Below are 25,343 nucleotides of genomic sequence, written 5' to 3'. Positions count from 1 at the left end.
AAAAATATAGCTCAAACTAGTAAGGTATAATTTCATTACAAGCAATTGTGATGTTGTTTAGCCTGCCCTCTCATTAAACGGCATTCAGTGGCTACATTCAACATTTGATATATTTCAGTAGTTAGTGAAATCTAAGCAAAAAAAAATTTCAGCTAACCCAACACTGCCAGTATTTAATATTGTATATTTAAAAGCAACACGCCTTTATACATACAACACTACAAAAGTGTTAACGTTTCAGTGCAAGAGTCACATTTTGGTTTTGTTAAAGATTTATGTTTGGGCACTTTCACCTTAATTTAACAGTAGCTGGTATAGAGGCCGACAGGAAACACAGGGGAAAGACCTGCAGCAAAAGTTCCTCGCTGGAATCAAACCAGCGACCCTGCCACTATGAGGCTTGCACAGTAACCACTTGGCTATCAATACCCTTCAAATATTGCATTTCTGACAGCCCGACAGAGGGTTGCCTTGGAAACATGCTCAGCGTTACTTATAAAACTGCCATTGGCAAAGGAAAAAACCAAAGTGCAACACAAAGAACTTGTTCTGAACTGAGAGCATGTCCACGATGTGTTGTACAGACAATACGAGGGCTGAGAATATTGTTCAAATTGATTGTACGGAAACATTCAAACAGAACATCATCAGAGAATGATCAAACATCCCAGCGGGGTCTGATCACCCTCTGACGGAGATTTCTGCTTCGTATTTGTGCTTCAATATTAACTGACTCTTTAAGAAAAGGACACACCATGTCTGACAGCTCCTTCAATCTGCAGGCTTCAACTAAAAAGGAAGAGAAACTCAGGGTTAGTTGAAAACCTGCCAGCGAGCAGGTTCGGTTCACGGAGTATGTTGCCAGGGTAACTGACTCAGTTAAGCTGAACTGGCTTTGTGAAACCTGAGTTTCCTTGAACTCAGGTTTTTTTTGTTAATATAAAATTTTAATGGTTATCAAATATCTAAGATGTCCGAGTGCTAGGAGCTGAAGCAAAATGTGGTAAAAGGTTACCAGGAAAGTAAAATGAGTGACTAAATCAAATACTTTTAATCTAAATACTACTTGGTTAGTCAGTTTTATAGGTTAAGATTAGTTGTTTCTTTGTGTACCAAACTATGACACTAGAATATTTATTAATGCAAAGTCACTGCTAACAAAATGACAACCATTGCTTCTGACACACTGAGGCCTTTGCCTTTTGTAACAAGAAAAAAAAAGTCCACAACTGTAATTTTAATTATGCAAAAATAAACTTTATTGCAACTTTTGATGAGCAGAGGAAATACTGCTCACCACAATGGAGAAGAGTAGTATGCAACTAAATGGATCAGTACTGAAGCTCTTGACCACAGATGAATAAAGTTCAATTTCAGCAAATTGTACCAAGTTATTCTTAAAAACAGTCTCTAAATGATTAAAGATGTGCACATTTTGCCAACTTGTACTTTTGCGGTGATTTAAGAATTGAACAGCCAACAAATCAATTTAACACTGGTCAACTGCAAGTTTATAAAAAGAAAGAAGCTCACTCAAAAGAAATGAACAGACACAGACTAAGTGGGTGAACTGGATACTAAAATACTGTAATGCTATTCACATCATGGAAGAAATAAAAGTAACTGTTACGTAAAATGTGGACCATGTTTTTGCAAAAATCTGAATAGAAAAAAAAATGCATCTTTAGCTTTTAGTAGCAACTTCACACATTTACAGATTATAATACAAAAGAAAATACATTTCATAAAAATATTACCACTTGTTTTTAATATGGCTTTTTTGACTGTGCGGTTAGAACCAAATGTAACAAGATTCATATTATGGATTTGTCAGATTTTTCAGTTGTGCTTAAGGTAAGTCTGGCCAAAATGCTAATGTGGTATTGAAAATACATTCTCCTTGATGAATTATGAGCGCTTATTAAAAGACAATTTTAAGAATTAATTCTTCCTTTGGTTATAGTAAGTCTCAAGTAATAAAGTAACATTTCTAGTATATAATGTCCCATTACATTTGGAACCTTTTCAGGGAAAAAATCTATAATAGCAAAATCTATTATTAGCAAATCTTAATCTTCTCCAAAATAATAATCTATTTTAATTCATCCAAAATAAACTCCAATTAAAGTTAAGCATGAGATCAGCTGCATGGCAATAACACGGAGGCCTTTTTAAACGATAAACAATATTTCAAATACTAGACCTGATCAAAAATAGAACATAAATACACAATTCATTTACATAACATAATGTCATCTAGTACAGTTTAACTCCAGAGAATATTAGAATTACATGGAGTGAATAATAAATAATGTGTGTGTGAACAAATGTGAGTTTTGTCATTGTGCATTAGCACCAGACTCAGTAGTACGGTTACAGTGAGACAGGGTGGAATTAGACGCTTTCCTCGGGTCAGTTTTCCCCAAACCAGAGCAGACCCGAGAAAGCAAAACACTTCATTCTGCCACTTCTCATAATAAAAGATTCATTTCTAATTCTTTGAGCTCACTACGAATGTGCAGCTGGCCACAACTGAGGCGACGCCTTCCTCTCAGCCCACAGGAACCTCCTCTCTGTACAGATATATTGAGAAAGTGCATTCTCATGCAATCCTAAACAGAATTTATTGCCCTCGACTGGCTCCGTGCATGGTAGGACAAAAATACATTTACAAAAAGAGTATTAACCCGCCTGCTCGACCATATCAAGGCTCAAATGGTCAAAGCTGTCAAGTGAGAGAGATGCAAAAGAGTCGCATATGTACAGAAAAATTGCACTTGTTAAACTGCAAGTATAAGAAAACTGCTGAGCGAGTGAATGTTGGGCGCCATGCCGACCAGTTTCATCTCCACTCTTCTACTTTGTTCTGTCCCTCCACTGATAACTGAGGTCTAAATCTGTAGAAGACTGTAAACTGCTGTTAAACTCTTTAGGCTCTTTAACCACGTTACCTCATTTTCTCTCAGAGGCCGTTCTCAACGTCCTGCCCCGAAACACGCGCATCTTCCAACCATACAAGAATCCCTGAAACCCAAAATGGAACGTACTAGAAAACAGAATTTAAATATACATTTTGAATACAACCACATACATTACACCGGCCGTGTAAAATATGCCATATTTACATGCCTTACAACAGTGCAAATTCTCCAAAAGCGCAAGAAAACAGTTTCTTAGCACCTTAACGCAAAAACCACCAACTAAAGCATGAGATAAACAGTGATTATACAAAGATTATTATTAGTATATTGCGTGAAACGACTGACTCTGTCTGTGATAATTGATCAGTGAATAAGTGGTATGAATAAGTATTTTGTGCTTGTTTGAAGGGTGAAGATGCATTGCTCATATTGTAGTTTCCGCAGTCTTTGGAGCAGCTTTCAGCGACATCTTGTCCATGCAAATTCTCCAGTTAAACCCAACATGACCAGTCTGTCTGGCTCAGAAAGCAGGGAGAGGAAAGTGGGAGGTGTGGGTGTGTTTGTGTGCAGAAGGGGTATAGGTTGTGTGTCTTTGTGTTTAAGACAGTTCGTTTGGTGTTAGTTCCTTTTTAGGAGGCAGTGTCAGTGAGAACAGTAATCAAACGTGGTGGCGGTGATCTCAAAGTCCTTGCCAACATCCTTTAACAATAAGCAGATCGATAAGCAGATCAGTCATTAGCAGCCCTGTGCTGTGAGGTGTGCAGGGTGGGGTTAAGGTGAGGGACAGTGCTGGGCTTGGATGGTAATCTGGGATGTTTTCAGCGGCACGATGGCTCAGAAGGCAGTGGTCACGGCGTTGCCTCGCCGCGCGCCCAAACGGACTATTTCTCCCGGCACTGTGTCCAACTGCTCGTATGCCAGCCGCCCCTCCTCACCTGCAACACACACACACACACATTTTACCTTGAAGCACTGTACTTTTAAGCAGCTTTCAGTGATGACAAATAACTGAGTATTACTCAGATTGAAATGGTGTTTATGCAGTCTTTATATCTCTGCTTTAAGTGACAGTAAAAGGTGAGTGAGAGTTCCGGTAGCTTTAATCCAGTGTGCGTATACAGTTATTATAACTCATCAATTACTAACTGAATCTTAAGAAATCTAAAGTTTGACAAACTTTTTTGTTCAAAGGAAAAGGGTTTTTTTGCACACACTGCATTTACATTATTTCATCATGGTGCGAGGTGGATTGAGGTACATGTGTATGAAATGCAAGTCAGAAATAAGGATGATGTGTAGATGAGTTCTCCATAAATCTGTCACTCACCAAATGTGAGCAGGGTTTCTATGGCAACGTGGCGTAGCTCCTCATCAGCTGAATCACACAGTGCTACTACAGCTCTGATACTCTCTACAGCCTGCGGTGACACAAACAGACAGAAAACATCTCAGAAGAGGGTACTCGTCATTTCATAACTACTTCGTCAGCCTGACGAGTAGCTCGACTCTCGCATGACTACATGCTGAATCAATGGTTCTTTTAGTCTCATAACATGGCAATAACATGTTAAGCAGTTTAGCTGAATTCATAAAATTCTTCACCCCTCTCATACTACTCCCCAAATGTAATTCCACTGAGTCAGTTTACTGTGATCAGACCTCCAACTCTTATCCACACTGGCTGTCAAGCTTTCTAAAGTGACAAAATCCAAAGTCCCATCTTCTGTGAAAAAAAAGCCTTTTAAAGTTCAGCTGTAACTAATATGAAGCTTCAGCAATCCCATTAGCCAAAGCTAGTTGTTTTTTTTGTGCTGGCAGTGTGAGTTTATTGCTGATGCAGGAGGGAACATGCCTACTCTAAATGCAGTGATAGGGGAGTATCCCTCTGCTGCAGCTTGGCAGGGAAACAGGCTCCACTTCTGTATCTTAGACTGTTCAACCCTCATATAAGCTTCAGGTGAAATGTAGAAGTAGGGCTGTTGATTTAGTTCTGCATCTTTTACAATGAATACAAACCACTCCTTTAAACAGTATCGCTTAGAAAGACATTTAGCCTGAAGGGACACAAACAGAGACCTAAATCAGTCCCATATTCTTAGTTTCACATTATGCAACAAGCCACTGACCTGCAGATAGCTGAGAGCTGAACACGCTGCCCTCTGGCTCTGAACTCCAGCCTCTGACAGCGCCTGGGTGTAGCACTCCACTGCCTGTAGACACACAAACATTCAAATGTGGCTCGTGGCATCTGTCAAGAATATCTGAAATGGCATTAGCCTCCACACACACACACACACACACACACACACACACACACACACACACACACACACACACACACACACACACACACACACACACACACACACACACACACACACACACACACACACACACACACACACACACACACACACACACACACACACACACACACACACACACACACACACACACACACACTTCTCTCTAACTCTCCTTTCATTGACACTGCTCACCCTGGTCCTGAAGTGGCTGTGTGATGCTGCAGAGGAGATGTAGTCGGCTGCTGCCTTGTTGACCTGAGGATCCTCTGCAGTGAGCAGGGAGGCCAGGGCTCTCAGGGTGCTGTTTTTAGGCCACAGAGAGGACAGGGGCACCTGCTCCAGCTCTGCTAGACACTGAGAATAATCTCCACTGCACAGGACCTCTACAAACACATCTGAATTTGAGACACAAACACAGACACACGTGTGAAACTTTGAACCATCCAGAGGGATCTTTTCTGCCACCTACCTATCTAAATCCCATCTTCATTGTCGGATTTTCTGAGCTGTCAGCACTGTAAAATGACCTTGTTTACAGTGACTGACTGTGGTGATTAGAGATTTCTTGGAGCTGAAAACCTCTGGTTACATGGGGACATACATTTGTGATGGAAATTGATTTTTTTGGTTCTTTTCTTTAAAAAATTATCAGTAAAAAACAAAGCTCTAATCCATTGATTATCAAACGTGTTGTAATTCAAATATAAGCAATATGGACTATATTCCCATACTCAGCCCTTTCATTCAAACACACTTTCTCTTTTATCACCATTATGTCTTTGTTTATATACCATATAACATATAGTCAGAGCCCATTTACACTACAGTACAAATAACTATCAAATCCAGCTCGATCGCTGTTGTGCATGAAGAAAATATATTCTCACTCAGGCATCGGGGTCTTAGGTTATTAAATGCTGCCCACCCTCTCTGCCCAGATGCAGCAGGTGTGTCTCCATGTCTAGTACTTCATGTTGTAAGATGTAGCCGTAAAACTGAAACACGGTCAGGACATCCTGGGAGAGTGCAGAGGCAGGAGAACTGTGTGACGCCACCAGGTCACTCCTGTCCATCATCTCACCCACTACTGTACTGATCACTAGAGGAGGAGAAAGGTAAAAAACAGTACCTGTAGATGAATACCCAATGATGTGTATCTTCACAGCTGCTTCATAACTCTTACACTTGTGGTGTCTTTGAATATATAAAACTGTTACTGATGATTTACAAATCAAATTAGTGACTCATTTTGAATTAAAAAACACAGAAAATCAGACTGTGGTGCAAACAAAAAGAAGATGAAATTTTAACCTTTGGCTTGTTTGCAGGAACAAAATAAATGTGAGCCAACCTGTGTCAGCGCTGTGTGGGTGTCTCTCCTGCAGCACTGCCGTGTAGCACTGGTTCATGTGTTTGAACACTCTGTCCAGGGTGGTGTGAAAAAGCCCTGCAGACCCACTGCACTCTGACCAAAGAGTCATCAGCTCTGGGCGCTCAGCAAGGCCTGGGAGGACTGAGAGGAGAAAAAAACAGAAGGTCAGATGCTAAAAATAAACACACCAGAAAGTCCTTTGTTTATGAAGATAAAACGTTGTTTGGTAAAAAACACATAAGATACCAATGAAAAAATTGTTTTCTCTTGGTGGCACCCACCGTCAGCAGCAGATGTAATCGCTCCCAGTCTGTCCACACTGATCTCTGCTAGCTCTTCTAACAGCTGAGTCTGACCTGAGAGTTTGAGGAGCAGACTGCGCCGCTGCCACACACCCACGCCACTTAACGACTGCCATCGGGCAAAGAAACAAAAGCAAATTAGAAAGTCTGATATACAAAAGCCAAATTTGTGTTTTTTTCATAGCTGACATAAATCATTTTATAACAGTGTTATCAGAAGGCGCTCTACCTGGATGAGGTGATTACAGTACTGCAGGTGGATGACTATAGCCACGTCCAGGTTCTCGTTTCCAGTGGTGAGTGGCAGGGGGCTTCCTGCCACACTGTTGCCCACCCCAGTGTCCTCTGTCAGGGCTTCGCTCAGGTGTCCTCTGGCTTCTGGATGCTGGCCACTGGGAGGCAAATACCCAGAGTCACCACCAAGAGGCAGCAGAAACACAGAACGACAATCTACTCTGCTGATTATGCAGATTTTATGTCTGAACATCTATGTAGCTGGTTTTACAGACTGATACATTTAGCATGAGACAATAAAACTATACTGATGTTGGAACTTGTGCTTTTTCATATGTGATACCTTCACAACTAACTTTAATTTTCATTCTCAAACTGTACCATGACACGATGAGAAATGTAGTTATTGTCCTCCTCCCTCTGTCCTCGACTTACCTGATTCTCTCTCCGTCTGCATCAAAAAGCGGAGACCTCTGCGGGGGAATGCTGAGGACGGCGTTATCGTCTCCTGTATCCTCATCATCAAAGTCTGAGGTGTTGAGGAAGTCAAAGCTCTCCAGGGCGCTCTCCACTGTCAGACTGAGGCTAGACGACCGGCTCCTATGACCCGGGAGACGACACTACAGAAAAGAGGTGGTAACAGCGTGTTAACCCTTAAATTCTACACCATGATCAAAGTAAACTTTTTTTTTCAAAGTAAATTTTTTAAACCTCAGAATCCAGGGTAAACTCTTAGTGAGTATTTCTATGTGATCATCTACCCTTGTATTACTTTATCAAAGTGACCAAACTGGCATTCATTTAGGAGATCGAACATTTGGCACACTGGACAAATGTTTGGAATAGCTCCAGTACTCCAATTACTGCTTCACTAATTACTTTTTCAGTTGATGTAATCAGCTATAATAGATGTGTGTCCTCAGATAGTGGACATTTCTTTAATATACACTATATTTAAGACCTGGAAGTACATAAGATGCATTACTGTACTCTTTTTAATAGCCCTATGTATTATACAGTAGAGGGGCTGGTGTTCATTTTTAATGTTAATTACAAAACCTGGAACTTTTATTCATGACAAACTAGTTAACAATTTAGTTGAGGAACACAGTAAAAGAAAATCAAGTTTGTTTAAGAACTATCACTCACTGAAAGTACTCAATATAAAATATTTCTTTGTTCATTCAGTGCAGTAAGATGGTCACCTTCATTAGATCCTCCAGGCGCATCACTTCCTGCTCCAGGTCCTGCAACTCTCTACAGCGGTGAGTCAGTGACTCCAGCCTCATCAGCAGGCTGTGGATGGCTTCTTCCAGGCTGCTCTCCAGGAAAGCCCTGCTTCCCTCCCCTGCCCAACTCAGGCTTCCTCCACCCTCCGTGGAGCTTCCGATCAGTGGCACGATTTCGGAAGAAGTCAGCCTCTTCACGAGCTGCCTCGTCAGGCTGCCTCCCTCCCCCTCCTCTGTGTCCAGCTCCACAGGTTTCAGTTCATCAGCATGGTCCAGGAAAACATCCTCTGGGGCCACCGTAGACAGGTGGCCATCAGAACATAAGGACGGAGCAGCCGAACCACAGTTGGAGCCTGAGTTTCGCTGGGACTCTGTGCGCTCCCACTCCGAATCTTCTTGAACCTCTGCTTCGTCACTGGCGAGGCTGGCGCTGGTTCTGCTGCCCCTGCTGGTTCTACTACCCGTCTCCCCATCTTCTTCGTACTCCTCCTCCTCTTCCTCCTCTAAATGCTCCTCTACGATGGAGTCCCCTCTTGTTGGGAAGATTTGTGAAGGTGATGGGTCTATTTCTGGTGGAGTGACGGTGATCTCAGGGTTGGACTGTCCTGTGGAGTGGGAGCTTGGGGCAGGGCTGGGGCTGGGAGTAGAGCCAGAGGTGTCGGAGAAGGTGAAGGAGAGACGCTTGCATTCGGCCACGCCACAGCCACCATTTTCAAAGACATCGTCTGGTAAAGTGGACTGAAAGGGAAGACGGGAGGAAACGTGTAGCAGAAAAATATAAGATTAAGCCTGAGATGTAGATTGAAATCAGTGCATGTCAGACAAACAGTACAAGAAATAGCTCTCTCAAGTGAAGAAAGTGATGGCAAACAGATTCAACATGTTTAAAAGATCTACTCCAACACCACAGTTTTCTCTAAATTATTAAGACCAGTTCTGCTTAACTTAGAGTGTAAGTTAAGTCTGAACAAAAACAGGTAACAACAACCCAGACAGCTTTAAGCATGTCATGCAAATAAACATGCACACCGCCACACATGGCATTTTGCAGCCAACAGAAAGTGACTGAACAAGCCCAAGTGTGTCCGCAGCAGCAGAAGAGTAAAATCCCCACCATGTCAGTGAGGAAGGGGGCACACAAGAGTCGGGTTAGGGGCGCTGAGGGGCCACAACACACTCACATAGACCTCCAGACTGGATTTCGGCCTTGGCCGTAGTGAGGCCAGGTCGCCAAACGAGCGACTGCGCCTTAGCTTCTCAAGCAGGGTGTCTCGGAGCACGTGCAGGAAGGAGAGGCGCTGGCGCTCCACGGGATATGGCCGCCACTTCTTTACACAAATGCACGCAAGCAAATAAGACAAGGTGTTGGGTATTCGAGTGAGGGTGGGTGAGTGAGATACAAGAAGGAGGGATAAACGTGTAAAGTAGGACAGAGTGTGGGTAATGGTGTTTAATGCAGAAATGCGTAGGGGAGGATAGCAGGGAAATGGGTGAGGGTTAGTTTAGGGTTAGCACTAGCGTTACTCACATACATATGATGCATTAACTAAAACAAGGTTGCAAGATTTGGGGCCATAATTCAAATTTTCATATAGCAGGGTGCAGGCAAAATTCAAATTAGTGTGCAGAGACTATGAAGTCAGTTTACAGACCTGAAAAACATACAGTTCAGTTCCCTCTGCTGTAGCTAAGGTGCTTATTTAAATTGATTTGGGGAGGAAACAGCAGCAGAATGAGCTAAGAGTTGCTGTCCCCAACCATATCTATCAAGGGAAAGGAGGTTTGTGTGTTGGACTCACAAAGAAGGAGGTGTCCTGGAAGGTGGGGGTCTCCGGCGTGCCCTGGCTATAGACTGATACTCGTCTCTGGAGCGCTGTGGCTTTGCTCACGTTGCCTGATGACAGTGTCAGGTCCTCACTATCGAAGGGGCTGAAGGAGAGAAAGGATCAGTCATCTGTGCTTACTCTCTGTGTAAGTGATTTCTTTAACTCAGGGGTTATTACCGGACAGAACTGAGTTGCTTTCCATAACTTGTAATGAACAGGTTTACCCACCAGATGGCAGGAAACCATAAGTCACGCAGACACTAAATTGAACAGTTACTGAAGTGTTCATTAGTAACCAAACATGCAACCAGTGATGGAGATATTTACTGTGCAGGGATCAAAATGATTATAGACGGTTTCTCATAATCCTGCGACCCAGTAATGCTCTCTTAAACGAAAGCAGGGTGAAAGATAAACTCTCTGTCCATCGGCCAATGGCTGTGAATGTTCAAATTTTACTAGTCACTAAGTAGATTTCCAGTGTTTTTAGCAGGCAGTCAAGCAAATCTACCAGCATCTTGCATATGTTACCAGAATTTGGCTGGTGCTACTTTTGTGCCCTGCATCAAAGCATTGAAAGTCTTTAAAATATATCAGACTGGAACACAAAGTAGCATCTGTCCCTTTTATAAAACCCCACTGAAGTGTTATTGGAACTTTAGTGGTGTGAACATGATGTGAAATTGAATGAATCTGCAGTATGATATTTTAAAAATCAAGATAAAATAATCACAAAAAACAGGTAATTTCAGTCTCTCATTTAATTAATACTGTTAATCTGTCGATTCAAGTACATTAAAGTATCATTAAAATAATCTAACATACAAATTAAGCAGTAATAAAACTGCTTTTTACTGCATGAATATTTTTGTTTGCTTTAGCAGTGTTATTCTGCTGAAGACAGTGCAGTCATGTACAGTACAACATAAATGAATAACATAAAAAATGACTGCTTGCTGTACGTATCAGAGGATACTTACTACCACGTGACCTCCAGGTTGAGTTTAATGGTACCCAGGTCATTGACGTCCACAGCCACCACCTGAGGCATGGCAGTGAACAACTCCTTGGTCTCGCAGATCACGCTGCCCACCAGCATGTGAGTGGCCAGGCCCTTCAGCTCTGTCACCTGATTAGGCCAAAGACAGCGTTTATTTACTTACTACTTGGGTCTAGGGATTAATCGTCAAGTACTCCACAAGTCAGGTGATTGTTGATGAAGTGTTTAGTTGCACCAGACATGATTTTGTGTAAACTATCATCCTTGGCTGCAGATAAGAAGTCCAACACAGACTATTGTGCATGAAAAAACAAACCTGCATGTGTTGTGTGTCTGATTTTCAACTTACACTTTGCTTATATTACTGCAGTAAATTGGATTATTAGTACCTTGATGTTGATAAGGTCAGTGATGAGAGGCATGAAGACCATCTCGTCTCCATCCCAACTCTGTCTGGAGTTCACTTCGATCCTCCCTTTTAACTTCCACCTCTGGCGACCGTACCGCATGAAGATCTAAAGGCAACGAATGAGAAGGCGGCAGACAGAAAAGGAAGAAATGAGTTATAATGGAGATGGATTTATCGCACTTGACATTTAGTGTCACCTGGAAACATTAAAATGAAAAATGTAAGTGTACAAAATATTTAAATCTGCAAATCTGTGTACACGTTCTTTGGCTGTGTCCCAAACTGATGAACTTTTGGACCAAAGTTTTTATTTTTATAAATAACCTTTTGGAGATTTTCCTGCAGAAGAATCCTAAATCAGCAGTATTGGGAGTAATCCCCAGAGATTTAAGACATTCAAACTTCTTAAATATTCGTTTGGTTACAGCAAAGAAATGTATGACTGGACTTTAGCTCAACAAGGATGCACCTTTAATAGCAAAATGGATAAGTAGATTAAAATGATCCATTTCATAGAAATAATAACTTGGGCCCATTAAATAAACATAATAATAATACAATACATAATGCTGCTTTATTGTCGAAAAACTATTTCCTTTATTTGAACTTTTTTTGACCCATTATTTCTTTTTGGGAAGTTTTCTGTTTGTTTGTTTGCTGTCTCATTTCTGCATTTCACATTTGTTAGAGTATGATTTTGTAAACTGCTGTGAGCAAATGAAAAGTTGTTTGCAAAATGTTTATATCTGATTTAAACTATGTGTGAACTGTGACATTTTCCACATGAAATGAGATGTCAACATGAGTGTTAAAGATAGGACAATGAACTTGCCTCATATTGGTCTCCAGGACAGAGTCTAGCAAAGCCGGCCAAACCTGTCAGAGAGAGGAAATTGATTTGTCACTTTTTTTATTCACAAAGGGAAGAGAAAAGAAAGAGGACACTAACATGATGCAGGTAACCACAAGTTCTGTAACCTTAGCTGACTTTCTAATCCAGGGTGACAACATAGAGGTTCAGTTTCTAACTATGGTAATCATGAGTTTGGGCTTTTTGCTTGTTATACATGTATAGAGTGTGGACATTCTCTGAATAATAAGCTGTCAGCCAAAACATCCAAAACAATAGTGAAGTAATCCTTTCTATATCAATGTCAATATGTGAATGGGTTTTTCTCAGAAGAATTCTTATCTCACCTTTCATCTTGATATGAAACTCCCCGAGAAGGTTCTCCAGTTCGCTCTCGAATGTGCTCATGTTCTGTGGAGGACAGAAGGATGAAGATAAGACGGATCACATAAATGGCCCTTTGTCATGCAAGACAATAACAACAATGGCAATCATGCTATAATGAAGACTCTGACAACACCAGACAACACAGTAAACTGCAGTGGAGGCTGGTCGTAACTCCCAACAAGCTCCCGACAGGTGATGGATTAAAAGTGTGTGTGTGTGTGTGTGTGTGTGTGTGTGTGTGTGTGTGTGTGTGTGTGTGTGTGTGTGTGTGTGTGTGTGTGTGTGTTACTGGGATTTAAAGGTCACCATGTATACATACTCCTTCACAAGTCAAAGCCTTGCATTCAAAATCTTAATGAAGTAATTGTATACATGTATTAGTTGCTAAATATACTTACATTTCAAACTTAAATTCATTTATTATACATAAACACAGATATACTGCGCCTCTTGGAATTAGTCATACTGAATTAAAGGGGATGTAATGAGGCTTTTTTGACACTTATGACACTGATCGAAAGAACAAGACCCACTAATGTCAAAGTGAAACAGATCTCTACAAAGTAACCATTGAAGCATTGCGTTAGTTCATGCAAAACACGGAAGTCATCCGCCCCAGCTGTAATCAGCTAACAGCAGCTGATTGAATCAGCACACTTTATCAGTCACACACCAATAACAGCCATTCTCACAATAAGGCGGTCCATTTAAATATGACTCCCATCTACACCGATCTTGCTACACCAACACTGTTGCTCACAATGCTGCCTCCACCACCCCAGCCTCCACCTTTCTGGTTCAGGGTCCCATCGTAGCTCTAGGGTCAATCTGAAATTCATGTCTTGTTTTTGGCCAACTCTGCAGGGGGGTTTTTGCATTGTGCTCCCTGTTTTAGCTCAGCATGCTGGCTAATCCAGGGAGCATTTTAGAGTGGAGCCTTCAGCGTAAATAAAATTGTATTTTCATTTGTCACAATAAATAGTTTGATCTACAGTATGACGATGAGTGTTCCTGACTGAACTTAATTATAAATATAAAATTCATCATCTGTTTCACTCAAAATCTGAAAAGTAGCTTGTAACTAGTTGTGAAGTAAAGGTAGAGCAATGAAATTACATTATTTTACTCTAAAATGTAGTGGTGGAAGTACAAAGTAGCATAAAATGGAAAATACTTATTGACAATACTTAAGTAAATGTACATTGTTGTTTATGCCCTGTCAGTACCTCAGTGTACTCTTTATACCGGCGGTTGACCTCAGCGATGCTCTCCTTGGTGCCTTTAGTGGAGGGAGATGAGGAGAAGGCCTGCTTCATCCGGCTGGCACCGTCCCTCAGACGGCTCTGGATGAGGAACGCCTCATACAGCTCATCCACCTTTAATGCACACAAACACAGAGGCACCCATCTTTAGCAAATGTACCCGAGGGACAAGCATACACCCATACACATGCAAAGTTTCACATTAATAAGTGTATACACACACACACAAAGAAAGAAAGACACTTCTTCAACAATCAAATTAATCTTCAAAGTTTTAAACTCTCCATACGTTACATCAAAAATATCCCTGGGCTTGACGCAAATGCCCCAAAAACTTCCAACTGCTTTAAATGTGTTCACAGCTCACTAGGATTCATTCAAGGAGGACACAACTATAGGTTTAAACAGTAACTCAGCACTGATGTTAGTGTTATCAGCAGGCTACAATAGGCTTTGTTGACAATGAAACCTGACAAAAGGTTAAAATATGACTAAGAATACATTATTAGATTCCAAAGAGGAGAAAACAGGAAGGTAGAAACAACAAAAGAAGTGATCGGGGGAAAAAGAGTAATATCAAAGCAAAAATTATTCATAGAAAAAAGAGACATCAAAAGAGACATCACAAGAGACAAGATAGAGACGAACAGATAAGAAGCAGAGACTCCTGAACTGCCAGAGTGAGCTGATACAGCTGGTAGCCTCCAGTGGCAGACGCTGCGACATCCCAGTCTGCGACCCCAGTGGGACACTCCCAAAGCGGGGGAAACAACAGACAGCGTTTAGAGCTCATTTGGAGACGTCTGCTCGACTTCAGTTTGCACCGCCAGCCTGATCTCACCAAAACCCGCAGGGAGAGTGAACGACTTCATCGACATTCCGCTGTCTCACTGTGAGCTGGAATGTGATGTGAAATGATCAGAATAAGATGGTGCTGGATGTGTCAGGCACCAGGGTCAAGGATTTTATGTGATCTAGAAAAGGCTTCCAGATGGTGTTCAAAGTTTTTAAGGAGCGCTTACTAGGGTGTCATTTCCTCCAGTGTCAGTGCTTCTTTGACCCAATGTCCAAACGTAGGGGATGAAACATGCATCCATTTCAGAACAATGAGGCAGAACAGCAGTGAAAGTTAAGAGCTTTTGTGATGACCCAAACAGGTTTTTGTCATAGAAATGCCAAAAATCAGGAAGTAATTGTTACATCACAGGCATTTTTCAGTTTCAAATAGTTTAGTACAATACTAAAATAGTTGGAGTCGAGACAATTATATGTGTTCATTTTTCAATCATCAACACTGAAAAACTCTATTGAATAATTTTACTGTTATTTTATTGAAAAATACTTTAGAACAATGTTCATAGAAGTGCAATAAAAAATGTAGTTATTTCATTAAATCTGCAGGATCAAACAAAAATAGAGTTAAAATTATAATCTCCCAAATAAAAGTAAGTGTCCTTCACAAACTGAGACAGAAGTGCACGTTCACAGTCATTCTGTATCAGAAAACCCAATCAACCAACAATTCAGAATGTCAGCAACTTGTCCATCTAATTTTGGTTTCCTGAATTCTTATATGATCAGAGTGACATCCGGGCAAAACAAAACACCTCTGCTGAGACTCATCAAAGGGAAATATTGCAGCTTGCCTGACGAGAGCGCTGAAATATTGATGCCTCGCGCTCTTTATGGCACTCATTAGGGAGAAGAGGGGGAAAATGGGCCATTCTGGCTCCTGCTGTCCTAGCAGCTTCTCTGAGTGTTTGTTTGTGTGTCTTTATGTCTGAAGCACACACTGCCGGCGTGTTTGTGACTACGTGTGCAGATGTGTTCAGATGTGTAATGGAGAGCATGTTTTTGCTGTGGTGGGTGGGCACATCATGTGAGGGTTTAATGTATGGTAAAAAAGTGAAAGGCTGCTGTGGCTCAAGATGCGAAAGTTATTACAATGGTGTCTGATGATGTTATAATGACTTATTTTGGCTTATATACAAAAAGACAGCCTACCACCTTCAGCGCTCCCCACCCCCCATTTGGGACCCAGCCCCGTCTGTCTGTCTGTGGTATGTGGTGCATGTGGTGGGGCTGCAGCAGCTGAACTGAGCCAGCTATAAAACACCCTCCAACCACAACTGTTATTCTCAGCTCTCCGCCTGGTATGGAGCTGGTCCAGAGCCAACAATCTACAGTTTTAAAACAAGTCTGTTTACAACATAACGAGGGAAAACATGAGCAATGGACTGAAACTACTTTTAAATATTATTTGTAATGAAGAAGAACTGAAACTGTGTCAAAAGAAGTGAACTTTTGCGCCGAGTAAGTCAAGAAATACTATGTTATTGTACTCCTGAATGAGTAGGTGACTACAATGAGTCCAATTCATTTGGAGGAAATTGTGCGCCTCGGTAACAAAAATGGGCCCCCTTACAAACTGGGGCTGATGATTAGCCATCGTTCTGCTCAAGCCATCACTAATCATATCATTATCAATTAATGAAGCTAATTTTTTGCCCCCAATTTAAAATAGCCTCTTGCTGCCTTCAAGGAAATGTCCCTCTGAAGGTCAGCCAAGCTCCACTCCAGAGAACGGCCATCAGCATATTGCACCGCCTCGGGCTCATTTCACCCCCAGAAAAAGAAGAAACAGGAAAACACAAACAAAGGAGAGACAGAAACCTCAACATATGCATGTACATAAAAAGGGGAATTAAATTATACACACACACAGACAGTACTGAGCAGCTAATGTGCTTTCCTGCACACACACTTTCTATCAGGGGACGAGTGATTATAAAACAGGTAAAGTAATGTGTAAATTCCCCTTTTAAAAGAAGCTGAGAGCACAAAATAAGACACTGGTGTGCTCATTTAAAGGGCTATTTCACCACAAAATCACTCCTTGTTTAAAATTCATCCCATACAAAAAACACCTGAACCCTCTTAATTAAGTCTCACCAGATGTTAAAGAGATGTTCAATGTATGTGTATTCTAAATTACATCCTCTATTGGACTCACAGTCCCAGGATTAATTACAGCTCAGTGGGATGACAAAACCTGCACAGCTCAGAGCACTAGTGAGGGATTATGGGAAAATCTTTATTGGGGAATCAATTATGCCCCGGGTGAGGATAATATAGTGTTCACAATTACTGAGGATGAAATATCTATTTTACAGTCACTGTTACAGTTTTTTTTGTATTTTCAAGTCCAGCCCAAGATAATCCTTTGAAAAAATATGAACTAATGATGTTTGTTTTATGCAGTCTGAGGTGTGTGGTGTTTCTTTTTATTAACCAGGAGTTTTAAAGGATTGTCTCCACTGTGTATCTGAATTTTAAACTGTGAGGAATTTTGAACACAAGCAGAGAATCTTTAGGATAAGGCAGGAATCCTCTTAAGATATGGCCATTATCCTGGATTGCACGAATGGTGCGTGCACACACACACACACACACACACACACACACACACACACACACACACACACACACACACACACACACACACACACACACACACACACACACACACACACACACACACACACACACACACACACACACACACACACACACACACACACACACACACTTTCTGCCAGGGGGTGAGTGATTATAAGGAGATTAAAACAGGCGGGCCACATCAAACAGCATCAAACACATAAGACCCTCTCTGGAGAACGGAGACTGCATCTGTGTTTGTGTGTCAGTGGTAAGATTCAAGGGAGGAGTGGAAAGCAAAAAAAAGGCCTTATATTAAAAAATAATCATATGCAAAGTATTTACATTCATTTTTGATTGAATTTGGCACACGTTTAACACACACACACACACACTCAAGGGAAGGGGAGACCCTGGCAGCTGCACATCTCACCTTCAATCTCTGTCACTCATCTCTTTAATGATGCCCTGCTGATACTAGAGGCCAACACACACACACACAGACACACAGACACACACACCATAGACCCTATCCCATGCAGGACATCATAGGGGTTGTATTGTGCCACCTGCTTCTTCCATGTGTGCCAATTACTGCTCAGACATCTGCAGGCAGTCGGCAGCACGAACAGGAACAAAAGAGCCGGCTGATGTGAGTCACAAACACACACACACTCATTCACTAACAACTTGCTGATAGATGATTGTTAAGTCATCCCTCGCGGCAGCTGTCGTGCACAAAGAGCCACGCCTGCGCCTGAGCTAAAGAACACACTTACTGTAGCTCACAGCTGCTGAAACACTGAACGTCCTCTCACTTACAAATTAATTAACTGTGAGATTTTTATTGTCCTACTTTCTTTGCTTTTTTAATCATACTGTATGCTTTTGTTCATGTCTTAAATATATGATGTATGAGTGTGTACGGGGCTGATATACTCAATTGAATGACAAAATACTCGTCTAATATTCATTTACACACATTCATTTTCATATCAGGTTGGTAAATCTACCTTTCCTCTCATCTTATTTCCTCAGCCTATTTCCTGTATCCCACTACTGAGGCAGCAACTTTTGTCTCCAAAGCACACATCACTCTGGCTGTTGGTACAAATAGCAAAAATGTAAAAGGTGATGATGACTCCCCTGTCATTTTTCTCCTCATCTTCATAGGTCTACAAGCAACACCTGCCTACTACACACACACACGCACGCACGCACGCACGCACGCACGCACGCACGCACGCACGCACACCTCAATACAACTGGCTTTTTTAATTGAAGAATAAACCTTTTATATGTTATAACTGTGGCTTGTAACAGTACATTTACAAATTGTAAAAGTTGTGGGTCATGTGTGGTTTAACAAAAGCCCACTGACACCAAAATTTAACTTTACAGGATGTATTTCATTGTGTTCACTAAATAAGAAGAGATTCAGATGGACCTTACAGCAACACTCAGATACTGTTCTCACAGAAGCTTTGTGAGTGATAACAGTCTGGTTACCGCACATATTGATGACCTCTAATTCATTTTTAAAAACGGTATATTGTTGTTGGGGCAATGACAAGAGAGGAGGGAATAATATGTAGCACTGATTGCTACTAATTCAAGGTCATTACCACAAAACAGTCTATGACAGCATGGAAAATTATTTGATAATTATTCAGATTTTTTGGCTAATATGGTTTCTTCTGCTCCAAGGCCCAGTCTGCAGCTGAGATGCTGGAAGCCTCACCTCTAGTGTATCTGAAAGTAACTGATCGACCCTACAGCTGTGTAGGAATTGATAATTGGATAAACACATACTAAAGTCTCATTAACAAAGACATCATCACAGCAGCACACAGCATCAGTTATACTGTAACTGTCACCACTCTTTATATCTTTACACATGAGGATGAGGCCAGTTCTTTTATGTGTGTGTGCGCTTTAATTCCCTGACCTCAATGCTTTTGTGGTTGGCTGATTCTCTTAGCTGAACTCTACAATTGATCTCACTCGATAGCTATCTGCTGATGCTGTGGTTTGGAAATGGACCTGTCTAGTGTGTGTGCGTGTGTGTATACAAGTGTGCAACGTCAGTCGTTCATGTGGCAGGCAGAGGGCTTCCAGGGCTGATAGTGAACTTGGCATTGATGACACTGGCATTAGTTTTATTCATGATTGAGTCAGTCTCTCAACACAAAGTCTTTAGGATTTATTGAAACTATTTTAACTCCAGACAACAGCCTACACAAAGTCAGTACAAAGAAAGAAGTAAAGGAGCACTGGTGTGTATTTGTAATTAAAGACCAAAAAGAGAGAGCTACATTTAACTTTCTCTTTAGTCTTGCTTTTACTTTTGTGGCTTTTTTTTCTTTTTTTACCAACCTGACGAGATAAATCAGTCACTCCCTCACCATTTCAAATATTTACAAGTGCATTCAAATCTATTTTTGACATCCCAATACAGAGTTGGGAAGAACAGAGGACGGGAGTTCATCTGCTTCCGAATGATGTTGGATGTTAAGGAGAAAGGCTTTGAGTGTGTGTTTGTTTTAAACTCACAAGACAGAATCAGCCGGCGCTTCTTCTTTGTTATTAAAGTCAAAGTGGTGCATGCATGCAGATACAGTTTCTGAGTTTCTCAAAGCAACAAACGTCTCTCATCAGACCCTTTTTTCCTCCATTTCTTCTCATCTTCCTGTGTTTAAAGGACTATGTCAGTCGCTCCTCACTATGCTCTGACCTAGATTCATTGTCGTCTTCAAACCTTCAGACGTACTTACGAAACACAAATCTGTCTTCGTTCGTATTGTTGCGTACATGTGTTTGTTTTCGGTCATCTGAAGGTGAGTTTTTACGGTCTGTCTGGGTGTATGTGAACATTAAGGGTTAACGTCACCCAGTAGATGGCTCTTGTGAGCTCCTCAGGACATCAAAGGGTCCGTCTCTGAGTAACCATGGTTACCTTTGGAACGGCGCTGTTGTTTGGGCGTGTGTGTTCTGATTGCCTGCTGTCACGTCTGATTTGACGCACAGCGAGGGAGACCATTACAGGACAACAAAAGGGGATGTGGAAGAGAAGTCAGAGAACCTCGCAACCATGCAGGGGATTAATGTCCCTACCTGGCAACCTGGGAGGAGACTACAAAAGGAGGATAGAGGGGGAAAAAAGTTGCCCTACCTTGCAACCTTGGTAGGGAAGTTTTTGCCTAAACCATCAAACAGTTGGAACTGTTCCCAATATATCAACACATGAACCAGAAAAGAGCTTGAAAAAAAATCTGGCTGCAAAAATCCTGTCAAACCAACTTAAAACAAGTCAGTGGAGCATGGTGTAAAACTACAACCTCCCTGAATAACTCAACATGAAACCAGAAACTTCTGAAGACCCGTAAAGGCAAATTATCACACCTGTTTTGTCAGAATGAAAGGTTAAACGGGGTATTACGCAATTCCAGGCCTATATTAATTTCTGGGGCTTTACTGGTATATCTTTGCATGATTTACAAGCTGCAGTCCCTCAGTTCAGCTTCTGTCTCAAACAGGCTGTTTTAGCTCAACCCACTCTCTTCTGATTGGCCAGCGTCAGGAAGGCTTTTGGCTTTCGGTGGCTCGAGGAGCTACGTAAACAAACAATAGTAGTAGGATTTCACTTCTTTTTCTCATTCTTTACTCTAAATGGAAACACAAATATAGTGAACAATATATGTGGACACGAACAAACAATGGAACAACTTTAGCAACAAGGATTGTGGAACAGACTGCCGTTTGTTGACTTTCAGGGAGCATTTTTACATACAACTATTACCACATCATAACAGTATAAAAAATAGAAAATCAATAGAAGTATGATGTAAACAGTTTGACATTTAGGGGAAATAAGCAAATTTGCTTTCTAACTAAGAGTTGGATGAAAAGATTGATAACACTCTCATGTTTGTTTCATATGAAGCTGCAGCTAGCAACCAGTCTGCTTAGCTTCGCAAAAAGCCTGAAAACAGTGGGAAACAGCTAGCCTGGCTTTTTTGGATTGTAACAAAGTCCGCCTACCACCATTTCTGGAGTCTCGGCTGATTGGCTGGACAAGAAGAATTAGTGAATTATAGAAGTGCTGGTACACAGATTTTGTTACCTTTGAACAGAGTCAGGCTCACTGTTAGCCCCTGTTTCCAGTCTTTGTGCTAAGCTATCTAGCTGCTGGTTAGGCATGAAATGGTATTTCATTTTCTCATCTGACTCTCAGCAAGAAAGCAAATAAGCGTATTTCCTAAAATGAAAGAGGGAGAAATGTGTGGCAGTATTGTGGCTGTGTGGATGTCAGAGATGTGGAGAAGCTTAAAGGGAAAGAAGGTACTGAGATCTGAGAGCTTCAACAGCATTTAACGGCAGCACAGACATGCCTTACAGAAGATCAAACTGAAGACTCAGATCACAACGTTCAGACAATTTATAGAGTATTGACAGTGACAACAAAAAAAACGAAAAATGAAAAATATTCTTACCTTGCTCATGTGAAACTCCAGACGTCTCATGTACCTCTCAATGGTTTTGATTTGCTGCAGACAGACAGGCACAAGAATTTATTGTAGTTCATGAGAGCATGGCTACACATGGTTGATAACTATAAACATATTCAATAATCAATCATTGTATCCATACCACAGGATATAATGGAGGCACAGTTTGCAAGACGGAGTTTACATGTCAAAAAAATGACATTTGGGATTGTTAAATGTATGTTATTAGATGGCAAGATGTCCATTACATTATAGGTTGTGTCCTATATGCAAATATGCTTTTTATGACATGTACATGCTTTATTCCCTGCAGCCTTCCCCAGCTAGTCCCTCACAAACTGCATCTCTTCCTGTCCCCATCAACCATTTTCTCCCTCTTGCTTTTTTCCTGCATTATTCTTTAAATCCTGTTTTTTTCCCCTTCCTCCCTTTCAACTCTCTCCTACATCAAAGATTCCCCCCAATGTGCACCAAACTTGGAGCAGTTGTTACAGTAGACCCTCCCCTCCATCAACTTACCTTGTCAAGATCGTACAGCACTCCCTGGAGAGGCACACACACACACACACACACACACACACACACACACACACACACACACACACACACACACACACACACACACACACACACACACACACACACACACACACACACACACACACACACACACACACACACACACACACACACACACACACACACACACACACACACACACACACACACACACACACACACACAGTTACTACAAAGGAAAGCACAGTTGAGGCTGTTACAGCAATGCAAAGCAGATTGCAGTCATCTGGCATCAACAAAAATCCCATTAGTGTTCAGTATGTTTGTAAGACTGAAATGTGTGTTGTGCCCATGTAAATGCATGATGCTAAACATGGTATATAATTATAATATCATAATCATATCATCTAAATTATAATAAAACAGAACTGACATCTTAAAAGTGATCCAGGCTGCCAAACCCTTTGCTCTTGTTTGCATTTTTCATCCTTGGGCTCTCGGAGACAAACACAAGCTAACTCTTTCTGTGGTTCTTGAGATGAAAGTGTAATACCGGACATTAATTACCAGCTTCTGACTCCTAAACAGCATTCAAGTCATCCAAGTTGTAATTATTACTGGGCAACAGGATTTTCCTGAAAGCTCCAATATAGATCCAACTTGCGCATTTAAAAATAATGAAGTGCCTAAAAACCGAACCAAACGTCAGCTGAAGTCCAGCGTTCACAGTAATTAAACCCAATTTAATGGGTATGTTATTATATTGAAAATGCACAGTATTTTTTGAACCCTCACTACCAAATCTGCAACCATGCATGTTGTAAACATCCAAATCATTTCTACCATCCTCTCCATCGGATGTGAAAGCTGCATAAACTGTAGCTAGAATGTAAATTGCTGTGCAGCAGTTTCTTACCAGGCGAGAGTTCCTCTTCATGTCCTTCATCAGAGACATGAGTTTGTCCAGTTCTGTTTGATGAACTTCTAGGTACTCACTGGGGGGAAAAAAACATATTTGAATAAGATGCAACTTTAATGGACCCTGTTAGAGAAATTTTAACGTTTGCTGTGGCAAAATCAATAGCACCCAGGAATGCAAACATACACTAGAATATGTATGATATCAATAATATATATGAAAACACAGCAAAACAGTATAGCAATATAAACACATTGGTATATAAATATTTGTGGAGTCATGTAAATATGTGTGTCACCAAACTGGGTGGAAATGTACAATTTAAAGACACAAATTCCAAACATTTATATAGCAAATGGTTTACACACAGATGTCTCACTCACTTTAAAATAAACATTTACTCTGCAACATTTGATGAGTTTATACATCGAAGAGTAAAGCGTTTTTTAATGCTCGACAAGGTGACGTGTGTGCACACAGTGTGAATGTACATCAGTGTCCGTGTAACTCACTCCAGGCCTTGTTTGAGTGCAGTGTAAACCTCCTCCAGTCTTTTGGGTTGTGGCTCTCTGGAGCTGCTGCCCCCCTTGTGACCCGAAAGGTGGGGCTTCTTGGGCTTGGACTGAGGCTTCTTCTGCACCGCTGTATTCCCCATGAAAGAGTTACACCTATAAACACACAAACACACAAACACACACACACACACACACACACACACACACACTGGTGAGATCACCAACGGCTTGCTTTTGCTCACACAGACACAATATTACATCTTATATTACATATTCATCACAGGATTTCCACAGAGTTACAGAGAATCAGACATGCCAGCTGCCTGTAAAAACATCTTTACATTACATTTCTGTATTATTTCACAGCATCCTGAACAGGCCCTTGGGCCAGTCTCAGCATGAATTCATTTCATCTGTCAGATGGAGACGGCTCGTCGAGTCTGTTCACACCAAAATAACTCAATACAGGCCATACAGGACTCAGCCTTTTGGCCTACATATTATTCAAAATTAGTCAAACATGCACGTACTCACGCAATCACAGAGGTGTGCTAAATCACTAGCAGGCACACATATGTGCAAACGCATGCAAACATGTGGTTCCCACTCCCCACTTTCTATGTTTGACCTGTGCGTGGCTGCCATTTATCTTCTGTGTGAACTCACACACACACACACACACACACACACACACACACACACACACACACTTTTAGGGATTACATAGCATTCATATCCTGGAGACTTACCCTAACCTTAACCACCACTGAGCTGCAAATCAGCTTCTCCCCCGAACTGGGGACACACCTTTTGTCCTCAGTTGGACAAACCCCATTTAACTGGTTCTAAGTCTGAAATTTGTCCCAAAAAGTAGCCTACAACAGACCACAAATACACAAACACACACACACACACTGAAGCAATCAGTGACATTCAAGTGTTCTTCACTCTCTTCCCTTCAATCCTCCAGCGGTTGACCAACATTGCAACTGACTTCAGGGAGAGAAGCCAACACTTGTGAGAAGTTAAACAGAGTTCATTAGTTGAGGTTATTTCCTTTATTAATTAAAAGTTGTTTTTTTTTAGATTAGATTCATTTATTAGTCTAAAAGTCAGAAAATAGGGGAAAAAACACTATTGCTATTTGTAAGCGCCTAAGGTGAAATATTCTTGTTGTTTTTTTTTGAATAATCAAAAGTTCAAAACTCAGAGCTATTCAGTTTACAATGATAAAAAAGGAAAAAAACACACTAGTGGTCAATCAAATATTTTACATTTTCTGCTTAAAAAAACTACAATAATTCATTATTTTTCAAAAGGAAAAAAACTCATTCTTCTATACAGCA

At 41.1% G+C, this 25,343-nt stretch overlaps 2 protein-coding genes across 4 annotated transcripts in view; one reads left to right on the top strand and one right to left on the bottom strand.

Annotated features, from left to right (window-relative positions):
• The window catches only part of LOC133995855 (antizyme inhibitor 1-like), a 547,935-nt gene that overhangs the window by 328,486 nt on the left and 194,106 nt on the right, over positions 1 to 25,343 (top strand). The window lies entirely within an intron of this gene.
• ripor2 (RHO family interacting cell polarization regulator 2) overlaps positions 1,242 to 25,343 on the bottom strand; it is an 83,731-nt gene continuing 59,629 nt past the window's right edge. For all 3 annotated transcript variants that reach the window (XM_062435916.1, XM_062435915.1, XM_062435917.1), the window contains exons 3-22: positions 23,995 to 24,150; positions 23,480 to 23,558; positions 22,564 to 22,587; positions 22,030 to 22,083; positions 14,063 to 14,212; positions 12,797 to 12,860; positions 12,432 to 12,475; positions 11,580 to 11,705; positions 11,171 to 11,319; positions 10,164 to 10,293; positions 8,341 to 9,102; positions 7,571 to 7,755; positions 7,131 to 7,293; positions 6,881 to 7,010; positions 6,579 to 6,740; positions 6,153 to 6,326; positions 5,420 to 5,622; positions 5,048 to 5,131; positions 4,249 to 4,339; positions 1,242 to 3,856 (exon numbers count right to left, since the gene is read on the bottom strand). In XM_062435916.1, coding sequence (XP_062291900.1) covers positions 3,756 to 3,856; positions 4,249 to 4,339; positions 5,048 to 5,131; positions 5,420 to 5,622; positions 6,153 to 6,326; positions 6,579 to 6,740; positions 6,881 to 7,010; positions 7,131 to 7,293; positions 7,571 to 7,755; positions 8,341 to 9,102; positions 10,164 to 10,293; positions 11,171 to 11,319; positions 11,580 to 11,705; positions 12,432 to 12,475; positions 12,797 to 12,860; positions 14,063 to 14,212; positions 22,030 to 22,083; positions 22,564 to 22,587; positions 23,480 to 23,558; positions 23,995 to 24,150 — 3,031 coding nt within the window. In that variant the 3' untranslated portion in view covers positions 1,242 to 3,755. The remainder of the gene's footprint in view (positions 3,857 to 4,248; positions 4,340 to 5,047; positions 5,132 to 5,419; positions 5,623 to 6,152; positions 6,327 to 6,578; positions 6,741 to 6,880; positions 7,011 to 7,130; positions 7,294 to 7,570; positions 7,756 to 8,340; positions 9,103 to 10,163; positions 10,294 to 11,170; positions 11,320 to 11,579; positions 11,706 to 12,431; positions 12,476 to 12,796; positions 12,861 to 14,062; positions 14,213 to 22,029; positions 22,084 to 22,563; positions 22,588 to 23,479; positions 23,559 to 23,994; positions 24,151 to 25,343) is intronic.

Source organism: Scomber scombrus, chromosome 16, assembly GCF_963691925.1.
Source record: "Scomber scombrus chromosome 16, fScoSco1.1, whole genome shotgun sequence".
Classification (NCBI taxonomy): Eukaryota; Metazoa; Chordata; class Actinopteri; order Scombriformes; family Scombridae; genus Scomber; species Scomber scombrus.
This window is presented reverse-complemented; position numbering and strand designations above follow the sequence as displayed.